Source organism: Pelodiscus sinensis, chromosome 28 (assembly GCF_052426305.1).
Source record: "Pelodiscus sinensis isolate ZL-2025 chromosome 28, ASM5242630v1, whole genome shotgun sequence".
Classification (NCBI taxonomy): domain Eukaryota; kingdom Metazoa; phylum Chordata; order Testudines; family Trionychidae; genus Pelodiscus; species Pelodiscus sinensis.
This window is the reverse complement of record NC_143079.1, coordinates 12,241,471-12,259,067: the sequence shown is the minus strand read 5'-3', so window position 1 is coordinate 12,259,067 and position 17,597 is coordinate 12,241,471. Positions and strand designations below refer to the sequence as shown.

Sequence of the window (17,597 nt, the reverse complement as noted above, 5' to 3'; positions counted from 1 at the left end):
ACAGGGACTGGATTTTCCTGCATGTCTGAAGCAGTTGGTGCTGGAGATGGGGTGCTCAGGGTTGATCAGCTCCCCCTCTAGCACTTAGTTTAACCCTGATGGAAACTGGCCTGAGGTAACTGAGGGAGGAAGGGGGCAGACTCCAGCCCAGGAAGGGCCCATCTCTTTCCGTGCAGGTGTCTGAGTGGTGGGCGCAGGCTCTCTGCCAACTCAGGCAAATGCAGCCATGTTGGTTTTCCCCAGCATCACCAGGGAAAGGTTTTCTGCACAGTGAGACCAGATGGGGTCTGGATTTCGTTTTCTAGGAAAAACGGTGGCTGTGGAGAACATCGGGGAGATCTCTCAACCCCCCGCCCCCGCCAGGTTGGGCCTGCTTCCTCCCCCTCGGGCCAAAGCCACAGAGAAAGTAACATTTTGGGGCTATGCATGTTTGCTTCTTCCCTTCAATGTGGCCCAGCTGGAAGAACCTGCTGGCTGAGCTCTGCCCTGGGAGCAAAAGGTGCTGGGTTTGCACAGGGCTGGGGAGGGGGGTAAGACACGCAGAGTCAGCAGCAGAGGAGAAAGGCGTCTCCAGCAGCCCCTCGTTGCAGCTTCCCAGCCCGCCGGGCGACCCGCAGCAGCAGGGCTGCTACCTCGCCCTTTCCGGTGAGATCCCAGAGACTTGAAGCTCCTCCCCCCCTTCAGCCTCAGCAACCCCATCGGACAGCGGGGGAAACTGAGGCACAGAGCGGGCACGGCCAGTGTCGCACAGCGAGTCACGAGCAGACCCCTGCCCCCGGGGTCCCATCCCCCCAGCGCTGCCGGGGGCCGCGGGGATTGCACGAAACGGGGGGCCAGCCCCCCCCCCGCGCCCTGTCCCCTCCCCCCGCGGCGGAAGAACCAGGCGTCCGGGCGCCGCAAGGGCGGGGGGGGGGGGGCGCAGCGCCCCCTTGCGGGCGGGGGCGGGGCTGGAGGGGCCCCGCGCGCCTGGGTCGCGCCCGCCTCAGCGCTGCCGTAAAGCGACGCCCCTCCCCCCCGCGCTTTGCGGCTGCCCCGCTGGTGACGTGTCCTAGCAACGGAGCGCGGGGCTGCGATCCGCGAGATGGAGCCGACACGGGGCCGCGCGGCAGGTGGGGGCCGTTGTGAGGGGCGCGGGGGGGGCCTGTGGGGGGGGGGGGCCTGTGGGGGGTGGTTGTGGGGGGGGGGGGCGGTTGTGAGGGGCGTGGGGGGCCGGTTGTGAGGGGCACGGGGGGGCCGGTGGGGGGCGGTTGTGAGGGGCGCGGGGGGGCCGGTGGGGGGCGGTTGTGAGGGGCGCGGGGGGGCCGGTGGGGGGCGGTTGTGAGGGGCGCGGGGGGGCGGTTGTGAGGGGCACGGGGGGGCCGGTGGGGGGCGGTTGTGAGGGGCGCGGGGGGCCGGTGGGGGGCGGTTGTGAGGGGGGCGGTTGTGAGGGGGGCGGTTGTGAGGGGCGCGGGGGGGCGGTTGTGAGGGGGGCGGTTGTGAGGGGGGCGGTTGTGAGGGGCGTGGGGGGCCGGTTGTGAGGGGCGCGGGGGGGCCGGTGGGGGGGCGGTTGTGAGGGCGCTGGCCGGGTTGGGGGCCAGGCTTTGGGTGGGGGCGGCGGCCTGGCGCGGCGGAGCTGGGAGCCGACCTCAGCACCGTGCGTGTGGGGCACCAGCGCCCCCCACCCAAGCGACTCCTGCCCTGGTGCTTTGCAGCTGCCCTGCTGTCGGAGCCCTCGGCTGGCCCGAGGCGGCGCGCTGGGGACGGGCTGCAGGGCGCGCCAGGCCCTGCCCAGCCGAGGAGCAGTTGGGCCAAGCGTTTGTTGGGCTTCGAATGGGCTGACCTGTCCAGCTGGCACCGCTTCGTCTGCCTGCTCAACAGGCCCACGGACCCGGCCTCCCTGGGCATCTTCCGCTTCCTCTTTGGTGAGTGCCCTGATCCCGGCCCCTCAAGCCGCGCTGGTGCTGGGGAGCCCGGCTGGCCAGGGTCACCTCTGGAATCATCCGTGTGTCCGGGACCCTGTGTCCTGCGGCAATAAAGTCCCTTAGGTGCTGGGGATGATGGTGCTGTCATCTCCCCTGTGGAACCCAGCCTCCTGATCTCAGCACATCCTGCTGGGTCAGTGTTGTTTGCCATGTTTACAGATGGAAACTGAGGCACAAGGGGGCTAGAGGGAGAGCAGGGTTGGGGAGAGGACCCAGGAGCTTGCTCTCTGTCCCTCATCTGTGTGGGGCTCCAGGAGCGGAGAAAGGAGGAGCCCCTCCTCCCCAGCCACAGCCCTGACCCTGGAAGCAATGCATCCCTGGGTCTCCCAGCCCCTGTGGATTGGGGTGCTGCTTGAGGGGACCCATGTAGGCCCTGCTCAGAGTCTCTGACTCCCCCCAGCTGCCCTGCCATTGCTGGGCTGCCTGCGGGTGGGTCCAGTCCCTGGGCAGAGCTGGTTTTGCAATGTAGCTAGGGCCAGTGGCCTCTGCTTGCGGGGGATGGAGGGACTTTGGCCTCAGCATGGGGAAGGGAGGCCCCAGTGATCAGGAAGGCGCCATAGGGGGCTTCCAGCTCTGCCTCCCGGGGGAGGGGCAGATCTTGGTGTTTGGCTGCCCAGAGATGGCAGCACATGGGCACTGGGAGCTTGTGGGAATCCCCTGGCCACACCCCTCCTGCCCCCAGTGCGCCCTGGAGGGTGGGGGTGAATCTGGGTCAGGTCCTTCCAGGAGGGGCCTTGCGCCCCAGCACAGCACATGCTCTCAGACAGGCCCGGTGGGGAAGGGGGGAACCCTCTGGCTGTTCGCGGGGGATTCCGGGGCTCGGGGGAAGAGTCCTGCAGCCACGCTGTGAGGCAGACACAGGCTGGCTCAGCTACTTGGAAAAGGGGGCTCAGTAGGGGCACTGTCCTCAACTGACTCTACTGTCCCTGCACAGTGCTGGGCGCCAGGACTCCTGGGTTCTCTGCCCAGCCTTGCCCTGGGCAAGCCTGGTTCCCCGCAGCCTGGCACCTTTCACAGGTGCTGGCTTCCCACGACGCGGCTCCTGCTGCTGCCTGTGGCAGCCTCTCCTGGTCCTTAGCAGCCTTGCTGGGCCAGGCAGGCTTCATCCAGAGGCCTACGGTCTGGGTCTCCCAGCTGCTGTGTGAGCCAGACCTGGGGCTGCATCCCTGGGTGAGGCTGGGCCCCTCTGCCAGCTCAGGGGAGTGTGGGAGGGAACAGCAGGATCCCTGCTGGGCTGCTATAGCCAGCGAGGTCAGCCCTGAGATGAGGCGGGGTGCCCGGGTTCCTGAGGGTAGCCTTGGCAAGTCTTGTTTCCCTGCCGGTGAAAGGGGTGTGGTGCTCAGCCAGGGCTGGGTTCAGGTGGAGGGTCCCCGTCGGGAGTGTTTGCGGTTGGTTGGGTGGGTTCTTGGTGGGGTAGGGGTGGCTCTTGGCAGAGCTGCCATGTGGTTGCCTCATTGCTGAGGTTCTGTGCCCGACTGCACAGGCTGCTGGCCCCACCTCCAGGACTGGCTGAGCCTGGGGGGCCCAGTTACCTCTGGGCTAGCCATGAGGGAAGGGGGGCCAGGGGACCCTCCCCATAATGTGTCTGCCCATGTGTCAGGATTGCTGATGGCCCTGGACATCCCCCAGGAGCGTGGCCTGAGCTACCTGGACCACAGGTACCTGGATGGGCTGGAGGTCTGTCGCTTCCCCCTCTTCAACTTCCTGGAGCCGCTGCCCCTGGACTGGATGTACCTACTCTACACGGTCATGCTGCTGGGTGAGGGCCCTGGGGGGGACTGCTGGTGGGTGGGGCTGGGCACTACTGAGGGATCAGGGAGGCTGGGGGGGACCAGAGGAGGCGGGACTGGAGGAATTGGGTGTCATGGGCAGGGCTGGGGGGTCTGGATGTCACAGCTGAGGGGGCTGGCTGGGGCTGGGGAGGTGCAGTGTCTGAGAGGCCCTGACTGGTTTGATATCGGGGCTCAAGCCACATGTGGGGGTGGGGGCCTAGCCAGCCCATGCTAGACGCAGCCATGCCAGGGCAACTTTGCCAGTTGGTGACCATGTGTGGGAACAGGCTCAGAGCCACACCCTGCAGATGCTGACTATGTGGGGTCCAGACTGTGAAGTTCTAGGGGGGACCCCTGCCCCCTGCTGACCACTCCCGCCCATTCCAGGGGCCCTGGGGATCATGCTGGGCTGCTGCTACCGGCTGAGCTGCCTGCTCTTCGTGCTGCCTTATTGGTACGTCTTCTTCTTGGACAAGACGGCCTGGAACAACCACTCCTACCTGTACGGCCTGCTCGGTTTCCAGCTTGCCCTCATGGATGCCAACCGCTACTGGTAGGGCCAGGCGGGCGTGGCTGGTGGGCAGGGGCAGCGCATTGCAGGATGGGGCTGGGGGGCTCTTGAAACCGGCTCCAACTCAGCCCTTTCTTCCCATGAATTTCCTCCCCTCAGCCCCCTGCCCACCCAGGGCCGGGTCTTCCTGTCGGGCACTGACGCTGCTGCTGGTCATGGGTGCCCTGAGTGGGACCTAGATGGGGGGGGGGGGGCAGGCAGTCTGACTCTGTCCCTCCTGCCACGTGCCAACAATTCCATCTTGGTGCTGTGCCCCAGCGTGGGTCTGTTCACACGGCGTGCTGGGGCCTAGGTTCATTTCCCAGGGCGGGAGCCCTGCCGAAACGCCCTCTGTCACGCGTGAGAGTCTCCGCAGTCCGCCCCGTGTGTGACAGTAAAGCAGCCACATGCAAAAGCGAGCCAGCTGGAAACTGCACCGCAGCAGCGCGGCTGTTTCCACGCTGCTGCCAAATCCACGTTGGGAGAGGAGACGCAGGGCTCCGCTCCCCTGAGCCAAGCCAAAGGGGCGGGGCAGGGCCAACGCCTTGGGACAAGTCCCCAGAGGGGAGTCGTGCAGTGAGCAGCGGGCCCCAAATCTCTCTGCCGAACCCCCCATTCTGCCCATGGAGAAATCCTGCAGTCGGTGCTGGCCGGGGGCATGCGGGGCACAGACACCAAGCCGCACGGTCACCAATAAACATCCTGTCGTGGGAACTGGTTACTCCCCTTCTTGTACCCGTGTGGCTCACGTCCATTGCGATCAGGTGCGTGCCATGTGCACCGCTGCCAGATTTCCCCTTGCGCTCTGTCCGCTGCGGCTACAGAGCTGAACTCCTTTGGGAGAGGTTTATTCTCGCAGTGCTCTGCAAGCGCCCGGGAGCGGCGTCTCTAGAGAGCGGCCTGCGGGAGAACACCGGGAGGCGTGGAACCGCCCCACCACCTTTGGCAGAAAGCAGGGGGAGAGGTGTAGGGGCCCTGAGCTCAGACCCGCTCCTGGCTGAGGTTACGCTACCGGAAATGAGGGATGTTCGATGTTTAGTTTAATAATCGTGTAACTGCACCAAATCTTAGTGGTTACACGATTATTCGATGGTCCCTGGAGGCAGGGCCTGCAGCCAGTGCGCTCCGAGCCCCACTCCTGGGGAGTCCCCTGCCACCAGCCCATGAGGGGACCTTCCTCCCATGAAGGTCTAGGCCTTTGGCCTCCTGATTTTTCGGGGCGTGTCCCTGAAAGCCCCGGTTGTTGTGTCGGTTTGCAGTGCGTCAGGGCTTAGTGGTGCTGGTGGCCCTGGGATGGCATGGGCGTTCATGGTGCTTAGCTGTCGGTCAGGCCTGGCCTTCATAAGGGGCAAGGCAACACACCAGTCCGGAGGGGTGAGGCTGGGCACCCGTGGATCTGCATCCTCCACTACTGCCTCTGCCGGGGTGCCCAGGCCCTGGGCAGGCCTCTGCAGCAACTGCTGGAGAAGCTGCTGTCTGCCAAGGCTGGAGCTGGAGCTGTGCCACCAACACCTCGCCTGGGGAGGCCGAGACCCCAACCAGGGATACGTTAGTGTCGTGGGCCCTCGGTGCAGGGGGAGCATGACTCAGGGAAGGCGCCACCTGCTGAGAGTGTCCCCGTCGGGGCCAGAGCCACCGTCGTCTGCGCCGGCGTGTAGAGCCCCGTGTAGCTGCAAATGTCTATTCGCGGGTGGGCATCTGTATCCGCAGCTCTGCCAGGCTCCACTGTGCCATCGCCACAGCAGCATCTCCCGTCGGATCATACAGGCTGCTGGGGCGGGGTTGAGAGTGGTACAGCCAGGCTGCTGGGGCGGGGCGACAGCCCCTTGCTGCTCTCCATTGGCTGCAGTGTCCCTTCGGAGTAGAGGCCTGTGGATCCACGGGTAGATTTGTATCTGCAGAACTCTCCGGTGTGGCCGTTGGGGCTGGAGGCGTCTGGATGCCTCCCGCCGGTGCCAGAGGGGTCACGAATGTGGCTGAAACCAGGATGCCCCCCTAGAATGGGACCTTGGACTCCGCCCCGGCGTGGTGGAAAGGGCAGTGGGCTGGGGGCTGCCGGTGCATGAGCCCCAGTGCTGGGCAAGAGAGTCAGTCTTGGGTGGAGAACCTCCTGCTGGACCTACAGGGGTCCCCAAGGTGTCAGAGCCTGAGGACCACGGAGGAGCTTTGCTTCCAGGCATTGATGGGTCACTCTTAGGGCTCAGGGAGCATCGTGGCAGCTGTTGTGGCTTCCCTCGAGAAGGTGCCCTCTGGGTGGGGAGAGCAGGGCCTGGAAGGGCAGCAGCTCTTGAAGGGGCAGCGCCCAGCTCTGGCTCAGCGCCAGACGAGGGTCCAGCTGGCGGGTCTCGCAGGGGCTGGATCCTTAGGCCGAGGAGCGGGAGATCGGCCTGTCTGGCCTCTTCTTTTCCTGTGGCACCAGGGACTGGGGGCGCCCGAACGGTGCTGCAAGGCCTTGTTCTTACTGATGGTGCTGGGTGCTCCGCGCAGGGTCCATCCTCCCTGGATCACTGCGGGCTGGGTGCTGCCTCTGTCCTTCCTTCCCTGTGTGGGGCCTGAGGGTCCTGCCCATGTGGTGGCCCCCTCCTAAGCTCCTCAGACAAGAGTGAGGGTCTCTGCTGGGCACAGACTTGCTGTAGGTTTCACAAGCTTTGAAGCCAGGGGACCAGGCCTGCCCGGAGTCGAGATGGGTGGGAAGGGACCCCCCCAGAGAGAATCTCTCGCTAGCTATTCACCAATAGCACCTGACGCCCCGTGGGAGGGGCTGCTGCTGCGCCCAGAAGCATCGAGATCACCAGGCTGTTCCCGCTGTCACGGGAAGAAGGAGCTGAGTGGGAGGCGGCTTGGCAGGGTCCTGTGTTGAGCACCTGGGGGCACGACTCCAGGGGGTGCCCAGGCCGACCCTACGGCAGCCGTGCACATGCGCACACACCTGATTGCAGTGCACAAGAACAAGCGCTCAGACGTGTGGTCCCGGGTCGCACCCCTGAACGCCCAGCCCCACGTCTAACCCGGCCTGCAGCAAAGTCAGACGGGTCCCCTGTGCTCAGCTAGTCTCACCCCTACATCGTGCAGGGCTGGAGCCTGGTTCCCATAGCCCAGCTGGGGGCTGCTGCCAGGCCTGCCCATAGCTAGGCTCTGACATAAGTACCAGGGTGCCAGTGGTGGGGCAGCCTCGGCTGCTCAAGGGCCCCTGGCTTGGCTGCGCCAGCCCAACCGGACCCTGACAGCAGCTCCTTCCCCCAGGTCCATCGACGGCCTCCGGGACCGGCGGAAGAGGAACGCCCACGTGCCCCTGTGGAACTACACGGTGCTGCGCATGCAGGTACGAACGGGGGCCTGCGGGCACCGTGTGGGGCAGCCCCCACCCCACATGTGCGTTGCCTCGCTCTGCCCTGCAGGGCGCGCTGCTCTGAGCCCCTCTGGCAAGGGGCTGCCCCAGCTGCCAGGAGAGGGTGTCGGCTGGGGAGGTGGCTCCCAGCAGAGCTCCCTGCCCGGCCATTGGTCTGGTCAGGACCCTTGCTGGGTCCTTCTCATCTGGCATGGGGTTGGCCATGCTGCTGAAGGGGCTAAGAAGGCTGGTGCAGTCACTCGGGCTGAGCACAAGGGGGCACTGGGCATGTTGCTGCCTGGAAGGGTGAGGGCAGCCAGACCCTTGCCCCCGCCCCAGAGGTCCCTGGAAGCTGGGGGGATTCCAGTGCTGCCCGGCTGATTAGCAGCATGCCCACGCTCAGGGTTAGTCACTGTTGGTGGTGCACATTGGCACATGCCCCAGTGCACGTGAACATTTATTCTGCACATGGATGGAAAAAATCTTCACGCAGATGGAAGAGATTAGAGGGAACCTTCCCCCCGCCCCAACAACCTCAGTGCTCTGGGGGCTGAGAGAGGGGTTGACCTAGAGCAAGAGATGGGGGTCTGGGCTGTATTCCCACCTCTGCTGCTGATTCACTGTGACCTTGGTCCCATCCCAGCCCCTCCCTGCCTCAGTTTCCCCACCTGTGATGCAGGGATAAAAATAGCGAGGCCTCTGAGACCTGGTAAGAAAGGTGCAGGCAGATACACCCCCCTCCCCTGTAAGTGTTCTCAGCGTGCACTCTGCCTCCTCGCTCTGTGCCTCATGCTGGCTGGTGCTGAATGGCTGGGCCCGGCCCAGGCTTCCCTCTTTTTCCCACCCCGAGTGGAATGAATTTTGTGCACACCAGTGTGCAGGGGATGTGTGACACATCACCTCCGTATTGGGGTACATAACAAAATTGGCATGGGGCTGAGGGGGCTCAGGGCTGGGGTGCATGGGCCCTGGCTGGAGATACAGGCTCAGGACTGGGGGTTGGTGTGCAGGGGGGGTCTGGGCATCGAGTGAGGCCAGGCATGAGGAGGTTTGCGGGCAAGGGCCTGGGGCTCAGGCTTACCTGGGTAGCTCCTGGTTAGCAGCACTAAAGTGGGCTGCCTGGTGTGTCCTGGGGCCAGCAGCTGGCCTGGGAGCGCCCCCTCAGGGCAGAGGCAGCTCGTGGAGCCCCAGGGTTCCCCCACTTAGGAGCCAGACCTGCTGTGCTGGTCCCCCCCTTCCCCTGCTGCAGTGGCTCCACTTGTACTCAATAGCACGGCAGGAGAGCTTTCCAGGGGGATAGGGCAGAACGCCACATCTGTGGGTGATACACGCAGCAATCCGTGCTGGGCATGCACCTGATACAATCCACGCACACTCTGTCTGGTCCCCCCGGTTGTTACCAGTAGTTGCTCCCCCTAACTGCACTGGCCAGGCGAGTTAGGTGGGGAGCCGATCCGGATTGCTGCTCCCATGTTGACAAGAAGAAAACCCAGGGTCCCCCTACTAGACACCTTAGATTGATAGGGGCTCCCCTCTCCTACAAATCTATCATCGTAGGCATATGCAGTCAGTGTCTGTGGCGCCTCTGCGGGAGGGTGTCTCAGTGGTGCCACATTCCCCTCCAAAGAGGGGGCTTCCAAAAGCAGGCCCTTGCTGCTGACTCCCAAGGCGTCCACAGGTCCAGTCATCTTTCAGGGAGCCCACTTCCCAGGTCCCATTGTCCGTGGACCTGGATTCCAGCCCCTCCCAACTGCCCGGACGTGCTCGCCTTCCGCCTTAGCCTGTCGCTCCATAGGGCAGCCCGTAGATCTGTTCTGGTGCAAAGACGTTCTCTTCACACTGCTTCTCTTTAGGGCCTGTCCTACCAAGACTCTACAAAGTTTCTATGTTCGATATGAAAAGGTGCAGAGTTTCTGTATAAAAGGACTCGATGCAAAGTTGAAATCTTCACGATTAGTGCAGAGATTTATGACTAAGCGGCGATGTATCGACACGCTCTGGGGACAGCCAGGAGGGCGGGGGAGAGCTGCCCTGCTGCAGCCACGAGCCCTGGGTGGGATTCACGGGCAGCGTAGCGGGAACTTGGCCCAGGAGCCTGGTGCCGGCAGGGCTTGCTCACGGCACTTGTGTCATTCAGATCTTCATCGTCTACTTCATCGCGGGCATCAAGAAGCTGGATGCTGACTGGGTAGAAGGCTACTCCATGGGGTCGCTGTCCCGCCACTGGCTCTTCGACCCCTTCAAGTGAGTGCTGGGGGGCAAGCTCTGGGTTCCTTGGCTGCTGTGGGCACTGGCCAGTCGCTGTCTCACCCTGACCGCCAGCATGGCTGGGTGCCTGCAGAGGGACCCCGCCCACAGGGAGGCGGGCGCTGCTCTGCGTGTGGGATTGACGGCTGAGTCCCCTAGCACGGCCCCATGCCCTGGCCCCTGCCATGCCGGCAGACCGTGGGCGATAGCTGGAGTGCTGGGAAACAAAGCCCCTGCCAAGGTCTTTGCGCCAAGGGTACAAGCTCAGGGCAGTGCCCCCAAGACTGGGGGTGCGAACGCTGACCCAGGCTGGGGGCCGGAGCCATTTCACAGTGATGGGAATCCAGGGAGAGGGAGGGGACCTGGGAGTCCAGCCAGGGGGAAGAGCTGCAGGTGCAGGGAGGGTGGCAAGCATGGCTCCCTCGAGTTCTCCCCCAGCAGAATGAATTTTGTCGTGTGCCAGCGTGCGGGGGGTGTGGCCCGGAGGGGGTGTGCGACACATCACCTTTATATGCAAATAACACACTTCATCAGGTGGGGGTGGGGCGCAGGGGGCTTGGGCAGGATGTTGGGGTGCAGAGGTGCGAAGGCTCTGGCTGGGGGTTTGGGCTCCGAGGTAGGGCAAGAGCTCTGGGAATGCGGGGCTTGGGATGCAGGAGGGGGCTCCAGGCTGAGGGGTGAAGCAGGGAGTTCGGGTGGGGGGAGGGCTCAGGGCTGGGGTTGGGGTGGAGCTGGGGGCTTGAGGGGCAGGAGCTGGCTCTGGGTGCGGGGTTTGGAGCTTGGGCTGAGCTGGGTGCTAAGGCAGATTGCCTGGTGCCTGCCCCTCCTTGGGCGCCCTAGTGTGTGGAGCCCTTGGCCCTCTGCCTAGGAGCTGGGCCTCCTGTGCTGGCTGCTTCCCCGGGGCTCCAAATGGATCTGCCACAGCTGGGGGAAGGGGCCCCTCCCTGCTGGCCCCAGACAGCTGCCTCCACCCTAGCAGTTCTCTGCTGGGGCCGGCAGGGGAGGGGGACCCCCATCCGCTGAGGCCCTGCATGGGGCTTAGTGGGAAACGGAGTGGCTGGGGCATGGATTTCCTTCCCTGGCCATCCAGGGTCCCCGTCCTCCCACCCCGAGATCACTGGCCACCATGGAAGGGGATGCGGCGTTACTATCCCCCGCACCTCCAGGGGCTGCCCTTCTCCCTCACGCTCACCCAGGCCCAGAGCCCAGATACAGGGCTTGGTGCTGTTGTGGGGTGGAGAACATGGAGGATCTGGGTATGGAGGGGGAGGTGGCCTGGGGGCTGCCGTGGGGTGGAGAACATGGAGGATCTGGGTATGGAGGGGGAGGTGGCCTGGGGGCTGCCGTGGGGTGGAGAACATGGAGGATCTGGGTATGGAGGGGGAGGTGGCCTGGGGGCTGCCGTGGGGTGGAGAACATGGAGGATCTGGGTATGGAGGGGGAGGTGGCCTGGGGGCTGCCGTGGGGTGGAGAACATGGAGGATCTGGGTATGGAGGGGGAGGTGGCCTGGGGGCTCCAGGGGAGAAGGCTCGTGTTGGGCAGAGGACAGGGTCTCACCCCTGCGTGCCCCAGGCTGGTGCTGTCGGAGGAGATGACCAGTCTGCTGGTGGTGCACGGCGGGGGCCTGATGCTGGACCTGACGGCTGGCTACCTGCTGTTCTTTGATGCCACCCGCCCGGTAGCGCTCGTCTTCGTCTCCTATTTCCACTGCATGAACTCGCAGCTCTTCAGCATCGGTAAGGGGGCTGTTGGGAATGGAACACAGGAGTCCCGTTCCCCCCCCGAGTTGGGAGTGGAGTCCTGGCCCCTCGCTGCCTCCCCATGAGCTAACCCACTGCACTGGGGAGAAAACACAGGAGTCCTGCCTCCTCCCCTCCCCCTCCGAGTTTAATCCCCCTGGCTGCTGTCCTCCCACCCCATGGCTTGCCTGGAGGGGAAGGGTGGGGTGTTCCCTGGCTGATGTCTCCGTTCCCCCACAGGCATGTTCTCCTACACCATGCTTGCCACCAGCCCCCTGTTCTGCTACCCGGACTGGCCACGCCGCCTGGGCGCCAGGTTCCCGGCCTGTCTCCGCAGGCTCCTGCCCTCCCTGGAGCCGCCGCAGCCCAGTGCAGCATGCGTGTACAGGGGGCCGGAGCACAAGGGCCAGGGCAAGAGGGAACGGGGGCCAGGACTGCGTCAGAAGCTGGGGGCCCTGTTCACTGTGCTGTACGTGCTGGAGCAGCTCTTCCTGCCCTACTCCCACTTCATCACCCAGGTAGGGCCCCACTGGGGCGCCCAGCACGGGCTCTGGGTACTCTGAGGGCGGGGAGCCCCCCAGCAGTTGGGGGCTAGCGGAGGGCATAGGGAGCCTATAGGGAACAGGCCATAGGCATAGCTGCTCAGGGCAGCTGGTGCTCACACAGGAGAGGGACTAGCTGGGACCCCTGCTTGGTGCCAATTCACTTCCCCTGCCACCTATGTCCAGGGGCATGGGGAGTCATGTGTGGGGCTGGGTCCTCCCCCTCCTAGCTGGGTTGACTTTCCCCAGGAGCCTGCGTCAGCAGCCCCACGCAGGTATTGGGGTGGGTGCAGGGAGGGGGGGCATGGGCCCCGAGCCGTGGCTTCAAGGTAGGCTGTGGTGCCACGGCTGCTGATCCCCACCTGCCCAGCAGGGGGCAGCAAAGGAGCAGCACAAACAGCTCCCTGGGCTAGAGGCTGGAACCCAGTGGGGTGCTGGGCCAGGGCTCCCCCCCCTGACATCTGCCCCCTGCCCCAGGGCTACAACAACTGGACCCAGGGGCTGTACGGCTACTCCTGGGACATGATGGTCCACTCCCGCTCCCACCAGCACGTGAAGATCACCTACCGGGATGGCGTGACAGGGGAGCTGGGCTACCTCAACCCGGGGGTGAGTGACCCCGCCCCAGGGCAGAGCCAGGACTCCTGGGTTCCAGTTGTTCTCAGGTTCTCGGGGCACGTCACAAAGGTGGCCCCAGGCCGCACCTATTGCATGGATGGGGAAACTGAGGCATGCAGGGGGTTTTGACTGATGGTCACAGAGGAAATCTCTTCCAGAACCAGGGCTAGAACGCGGGACTCCTGGCTCCCAGCCTGCTGCCCTAGCTCTAACTGCTAGACCCTACTCCCCTCCCTGAGCTCTGGTTAGAACCTTGTCGTCCTGCTGACTCCTCTCCCCCAAACTCTGCTTGTCGGTGAGTGGTTCCCTGCCCTGTGTGCCAGCTGGAGCCCCATGCCCTAGGGGGCTGGTCTTTTTACATTCCCATGTGTGCAGTGTGGGTTTCAGACCTGGGGGGTCTTTGCCAGGGCTTTCTGAGTCCTGCGCTCAGGCCTGGCTCTGTCCCTCAGATGCAGCTGAGTTTAGCTGCCTTGATACAAGTGGGGAAACAGCTGGTGGGATCTCTGCAGGCCCAGAGCTGCCCTGGCTGGGTCTGAGCGGCTGGTGCCTGGGCAGGTTTTCACGCAGAGCCGGCGCTGGAAGGACCACGCTGACATGCTGAAGCAGTACGCCACCTGCCTGAGCCGCCTGCTGCACAGCTACAACGTCTCGCAGCCCGAGATCTACTTCGACATCTGGGTCTCCATCAACGACCGCTTCCAGCAGAGGCGAGTGTGGGGGTGGGGGCACAGGTCAGCTAGCGGGGCAAGGGCCGGCCAGCCCCCTGCCCAGCTCAGGGCACCCCGACTCCTGGCCACCTCAGGCACTTGGTGCCTCTCCAGGTCAGCAGTGACCCGGCGGCTGGCTCTGGCCTGGGCCTGGGGGGATGAGCCAGGTCGGGGCAGGGTACCAGAGGGACCTGTGGCTGCAACCCCCGGCACTCACTGGGTCCCTCCTGCCGGCCAGGCTCTTCGACCCGCAGGTGGACATCGTGCGGGCCGAGTGGTCTCCCTTCCGCCACACTCCGTGGCTCAAGCCGCTGCTGGTCAACCTGTCTCCCTGGAGAGCGACGCTGCAGCAGATCGAGAGCTCGCTGGACAACCAGACCGAGGTGGTTTTCATCGCTGATTTCCCAGGTGGGGTCCACAGCCTGTCCCATTCTGAACAGCCCCTTGGCTTGCCCCAGCCTCGGCCGCTGCAGTGTCACCTGAAGGAGCAGCTCTGTTCCCGGGCAGCTGTTACCCACTGCGAGGCGGGAGATGGGGAGGGGCTGTTCCAGGAGAGACTTCCCAGCAGGCCCTCGTGTCACTTTCCTGAGGCCAGGAGCCCCTAGGCTGGCACCCTAGTCATGGGCATGTCCTGTGGGTCCCCTAGGGCTCCACTCACCCCCTTTGTGCCCACCCCAGGCCTGCACCTGGAGAACTTTGTGAGCGAGGACCTGGGCAACACGAGCCTGCAGCTGCTGAAGGGGGAGGTGGCAGTGGAGATTCTCAAGGAGCAGAGGAACTACACCTTGCGGGAGGGGGACAGGATGCAGGTAAGGGTGGGGGCCCAGACCTGGCAGGGAGGTTGGCTGGTTCTTGGCCTCGATCTGCTGAATGTGCTGGGGGCCTGGCCTCAGATCAGGGGGGAGGGGGGATTCCTGCCCCCTCTCCCCCAAGCTGGGCACTGTGGCTATGTCTACACTGCAGCTTTTCCAGGATCCCGAGGGCTCCAAGGAACAGTTTCTGAAACGTTCTCGTTGCCTCAGGAAGGGGGGATGTTCCGAAAGAGGCTTTTCCGAAACTTGGCCCCGTGTAAACAGGACAAATTTCAGAAAAGTCTCTTCCAAAAAAAAAAAAAAAGCAGGGAAAGATTCTCCTGTTGTGGTTCTCGGTTTGCGTCTCTTCCCCTAGCGACTGCATCCTAGACCCAGCCTGAGTCCGGCCTGGCAGGCCTCTGGGTGAGGGCAGTTGGCTGCTGCTTAGCCCACTTGGCCTGCTGCCAGTCACTGACCCCTCCCCCCCGGTCCAGCTGCCCCCAGGCGAGTACCACAAGGTGCACACAGTGTCGCCCGAGCCCTCCTGCTACATGTACGTCTACGTTAACACCACAGACGTGGCCCTGGAGCGGAACCTGACCCAGCTGCAGGAGCTGCGGGACAAGGTGCAGAACGGCAGCGGTGAGTCCGTGGGCACTTGGCTCCTGGCCACTGGGGCCGGTGCTGCCCTGAGCTCAGGTCCCCTGCGGTGTGAGGGGCAGGATGTGTGTGTGTAACAGGCGGATACCCCTCCTGCTGGGCACCAGTGCCTGTGTCCAGGCAGGCAAGCGGGGGGGTTGTCCTGAACGCTTCCCCTTCCCTATGGCATTCGGGTCCCTGGGGGTGAGTCACCCTCTCACGCTCTGTCCCCCTGCTGCAGAGACAGAGCCCCTGCCCCCCGAGCTACAGCCCATCCTGGATGGCACCCTGGGGACCACCACACAGCCGGACCCTCTTGTCCAGGCCTTCGTGCGGCGCCAGCAGCGATTGGAGGAGCTGCAGAGGCGGCGAAACGCCACCTTGGGGGAGCGGCTGCAGCGCTTTGCTGGCAAGAAGTACTTCCTGTTCCGCCGGAGGTGAGCGCCTGGTCCCGCCCTGGCAACAGACTGGCCCCCAGCTCCGCCCCCGTGACAGACCGGGCCCCGGCAGGGCACCCGCCTCCTCCCAGCCCCGCCCCCGTGACAGACCGGGCCCCGGCAGGGCACCCGCCTCCTCCCAGCCCCGCCCCCGTGACAGACCGGGCCCCGGCAGGGCACCCGCCTCCTCCCAGCCCCGCCCCCGTGACAGACCGGGCCCCGGCAGGGCACCCGCCTCCTCCCAGCCCCGCCCCCGTGACAGACCGGGCCCCGGCAGGGCACCTGCCTCCTCCCAGCCCCGCCCCTGTGACAGACAAGCCCCCTACTGACACCTCCTGGCAAGTGCACCCAGTGCTCTCCCCAGGCCTGTAGTCAGCCCTTGCTCTTTCCCTCACAGCTTCCTGATGACCTGGATTTCACTCAGGAACCTGGTGCTGGGGCGCCCGTCTCTGGAGCAGCTGGCGCAGGAAGTGGCCTTTGCCAACATGCAGCAGCCGGAGGGCACCACAAGCCCAGAAGGGGGGCAGAAGGAGCCTGAGCGGACTGAGCTCTGACCCCAGCGGGCACATCAGAGAGGGGTTCCTCCCCCCCTTGGGCTTTACAGCCCAACTGCCACCTCCATGGGACTGCCCAGTGCACCCTTGGTCCCCCATCTCTGCTGGGCTGCTAGTGCTCATGCAAGGGGGCCCCTTGTCTCCAGCTCTGTCTGTGGCCATGGGCACGGCTCAGCCCCGGCTGTCTGGGAATCTCCTGCAGCCTGGCCCTGTGCCAGCACTGACTGCTGCAGGGAGGGTAGAGCAGGGCTGGGAGCTGGGGGCCTGGCTGGGTGGCTGTCAGGACTCAGTCTGGGGATGAGGCCAACGTGCCCAACAGTGAGCAAGCTCCCTTGGGGACAGGCCAGGTGGGGCACGAGGGACACTGGGGGAGGGGTGCTCTCTGGGCACTGGCTTCTAGCTCAATGGGCTTAACCTTTCCTTCAATAAAGCGCCTTGTTTCTAAGCCTGGGGCTGGTTCCTGCCCCTGCCTGGGGGAGGGGCCCTGTCTCTCCTCCTGCAGTGAGCAGTACCCCTCCCCAGTCTGCATGGGGTGGGGGCAGGTAGGGGTAGCTGATGTGTGGCTCCAGCCTGGTCTGTGCCCAGCCTCTTGCTTTTAACTGTACCCCTCCCCCCCAATCCTGCCCCCATACAGCACAGAATCCCTACATGTGGGTTCTCTCCCCCCCCCCCAAACAGGAACAGAGGCAGCAGCATTGACCTAGAGCCCACCCCTGATCCCAGCACCAGCTGTCTCCTGTGCAGGTGCCTGAGGCTCCATGACCCCTCCCCTTTGGTGCCTGCTGGGCTGAGGGTGAAGCTCTTGCTGGCCACCCCACTGCAGAGCCCTATTGGCCCCTGGTCTCCAGCTGCCTGCCCAGCAGGTCCCAGGCAGCGACCCCATGGCAGCCTGAGAATAGTGCAGGGCTGGGGTAGGACAGACTGACATACACAGGGTGGGCTGCAGAGCCTGGCCACCTGCTCCCTCGCCAGGTGTTGCTGGGGAGTGGGAGTTCAGGATTGGGCCCTGATCCTCCCCCTACATACCTGGGACCAGGAACCTGCTCAGGGCTGGGGGGTAGGTTTTACTCAGCCCTGGGAGCTGAGCCACTACTCAGCTTTGGGCCCTGTCCCCATCCAGCAGGGCTGGGTGAACCAGGGGCACATGCACAGATGCTAAGGGACAAGCCAGGAAAGGTGGGGGCTTGGGCTTGCATGGGGCTTGCCCCCCCTTTCACTTGAAGCAATAGGGGGGCACCACCAGAGAGAGCCCTGAAAGCTTCATTTGGATGAAGGTAGCTCCAAGCCACTTAAGGCTTTAGCTGGGGCTGGGAAGCCAGGTCAGCAGGGCTGAGTGTCAGCTGCATCAGCCCCCTCATGCAGTAGCCAAGACAGCAGGGCTCTGCTCCTGGGCCTGAGGCAGCTGCTGGCCAGTGGGCCGAGCAGGGACAGGAGGCAGGCTGGGTTCTTTCAGGCCCTGCCCACCTGCAGCTTGGGGCAGTGATGGAAGAGGCACAGCTGGCTCTGGAGGGGAGAGGAGCAGGTCTGTGCCAGCAATGCTGTTTGCCCAGCCTGGCTGTACAGACATCCCTGCTGCCTCAGCCAGCCCAACTGGGTGTCACAGCATGGCCACCTGCCCAAGGGGCCACTGCAGGGCCCAGTCCCTGGGAAGCAGAACACACTGCCTCCCCCCAAGCTGGCTTCAGGGGGAAGGAGCAGTGGGACTGATGGA

General features: G+C 64.7%; 1 protein-coding gene across 2 annotated transcripts; it reads left to right on the top strand.

Annotated features, from left to right (window-relative positions):
* Positions 1-952: 952 nt before the first annotated feature.
* On the top strand, positions 953-16,331 carry GGCX (gamma-glutamyl carboxylase). 2 transcript variants are annotated; one of them, XM_075910980.2, is made up of 15 exons: positions 953-1,109; positions 1,692-1,901; positions 3,562-3,720; positions 4,121-4,286; positions 7,527-7,605; positions 9,749-9,855; positions 11,432-11,595; positions 11,839-12,116; positions 12,618-12,749; positions 13,314-13,465; positions 13,704-13,873; positions 14,144-14,274; positions 14,751-14,898; positions 15,137-15,332; positions 15,730-16,331. In XM_075910980.2, exons 1-15 carry the CDS (start codon positions 1,082-1,084, stop codon positions 15,884-15,886), a joined length of 2,277 nt encoding a protein of 758 aa, XP_075767095.2. In that variant the 5' UTR covers positions 953-1,081; the 3' UTR covers positions 15,887-16,331. The 2 variants fall into 2 exon arrangements, with proteins under 2 accessions (XP_075767095.2, XP_075767093.2); XM_075910978.2 differs by lacking the exons at positions 953-1,109; positions 12,618-12,749.
* Positions 16,332-17,597: the final 1,266 nt, after the last annotated feature.

Coding starts and splice junctions, on each gene's coding strand:
- GGCX (XM_075910980.2), top strand. CDS start 1,082: ATGGAGCCGACACGGGGCCGCGCGGCAG. Junction 12,117..12,617: donor ACTCCCACTTCATCACCCAG/GTAGGGCCCCAC, acceptor CCCCTGCCCCAG/GGCTACAACAACTGGACCCA. Junction 13,466..13,703: donor AACGACCGCTTCCAGCAGAG/GCGAGTGTGGGG, acceptor CCTGCCGGCCAG/GCTCTTCGACCCGCAGGTGG.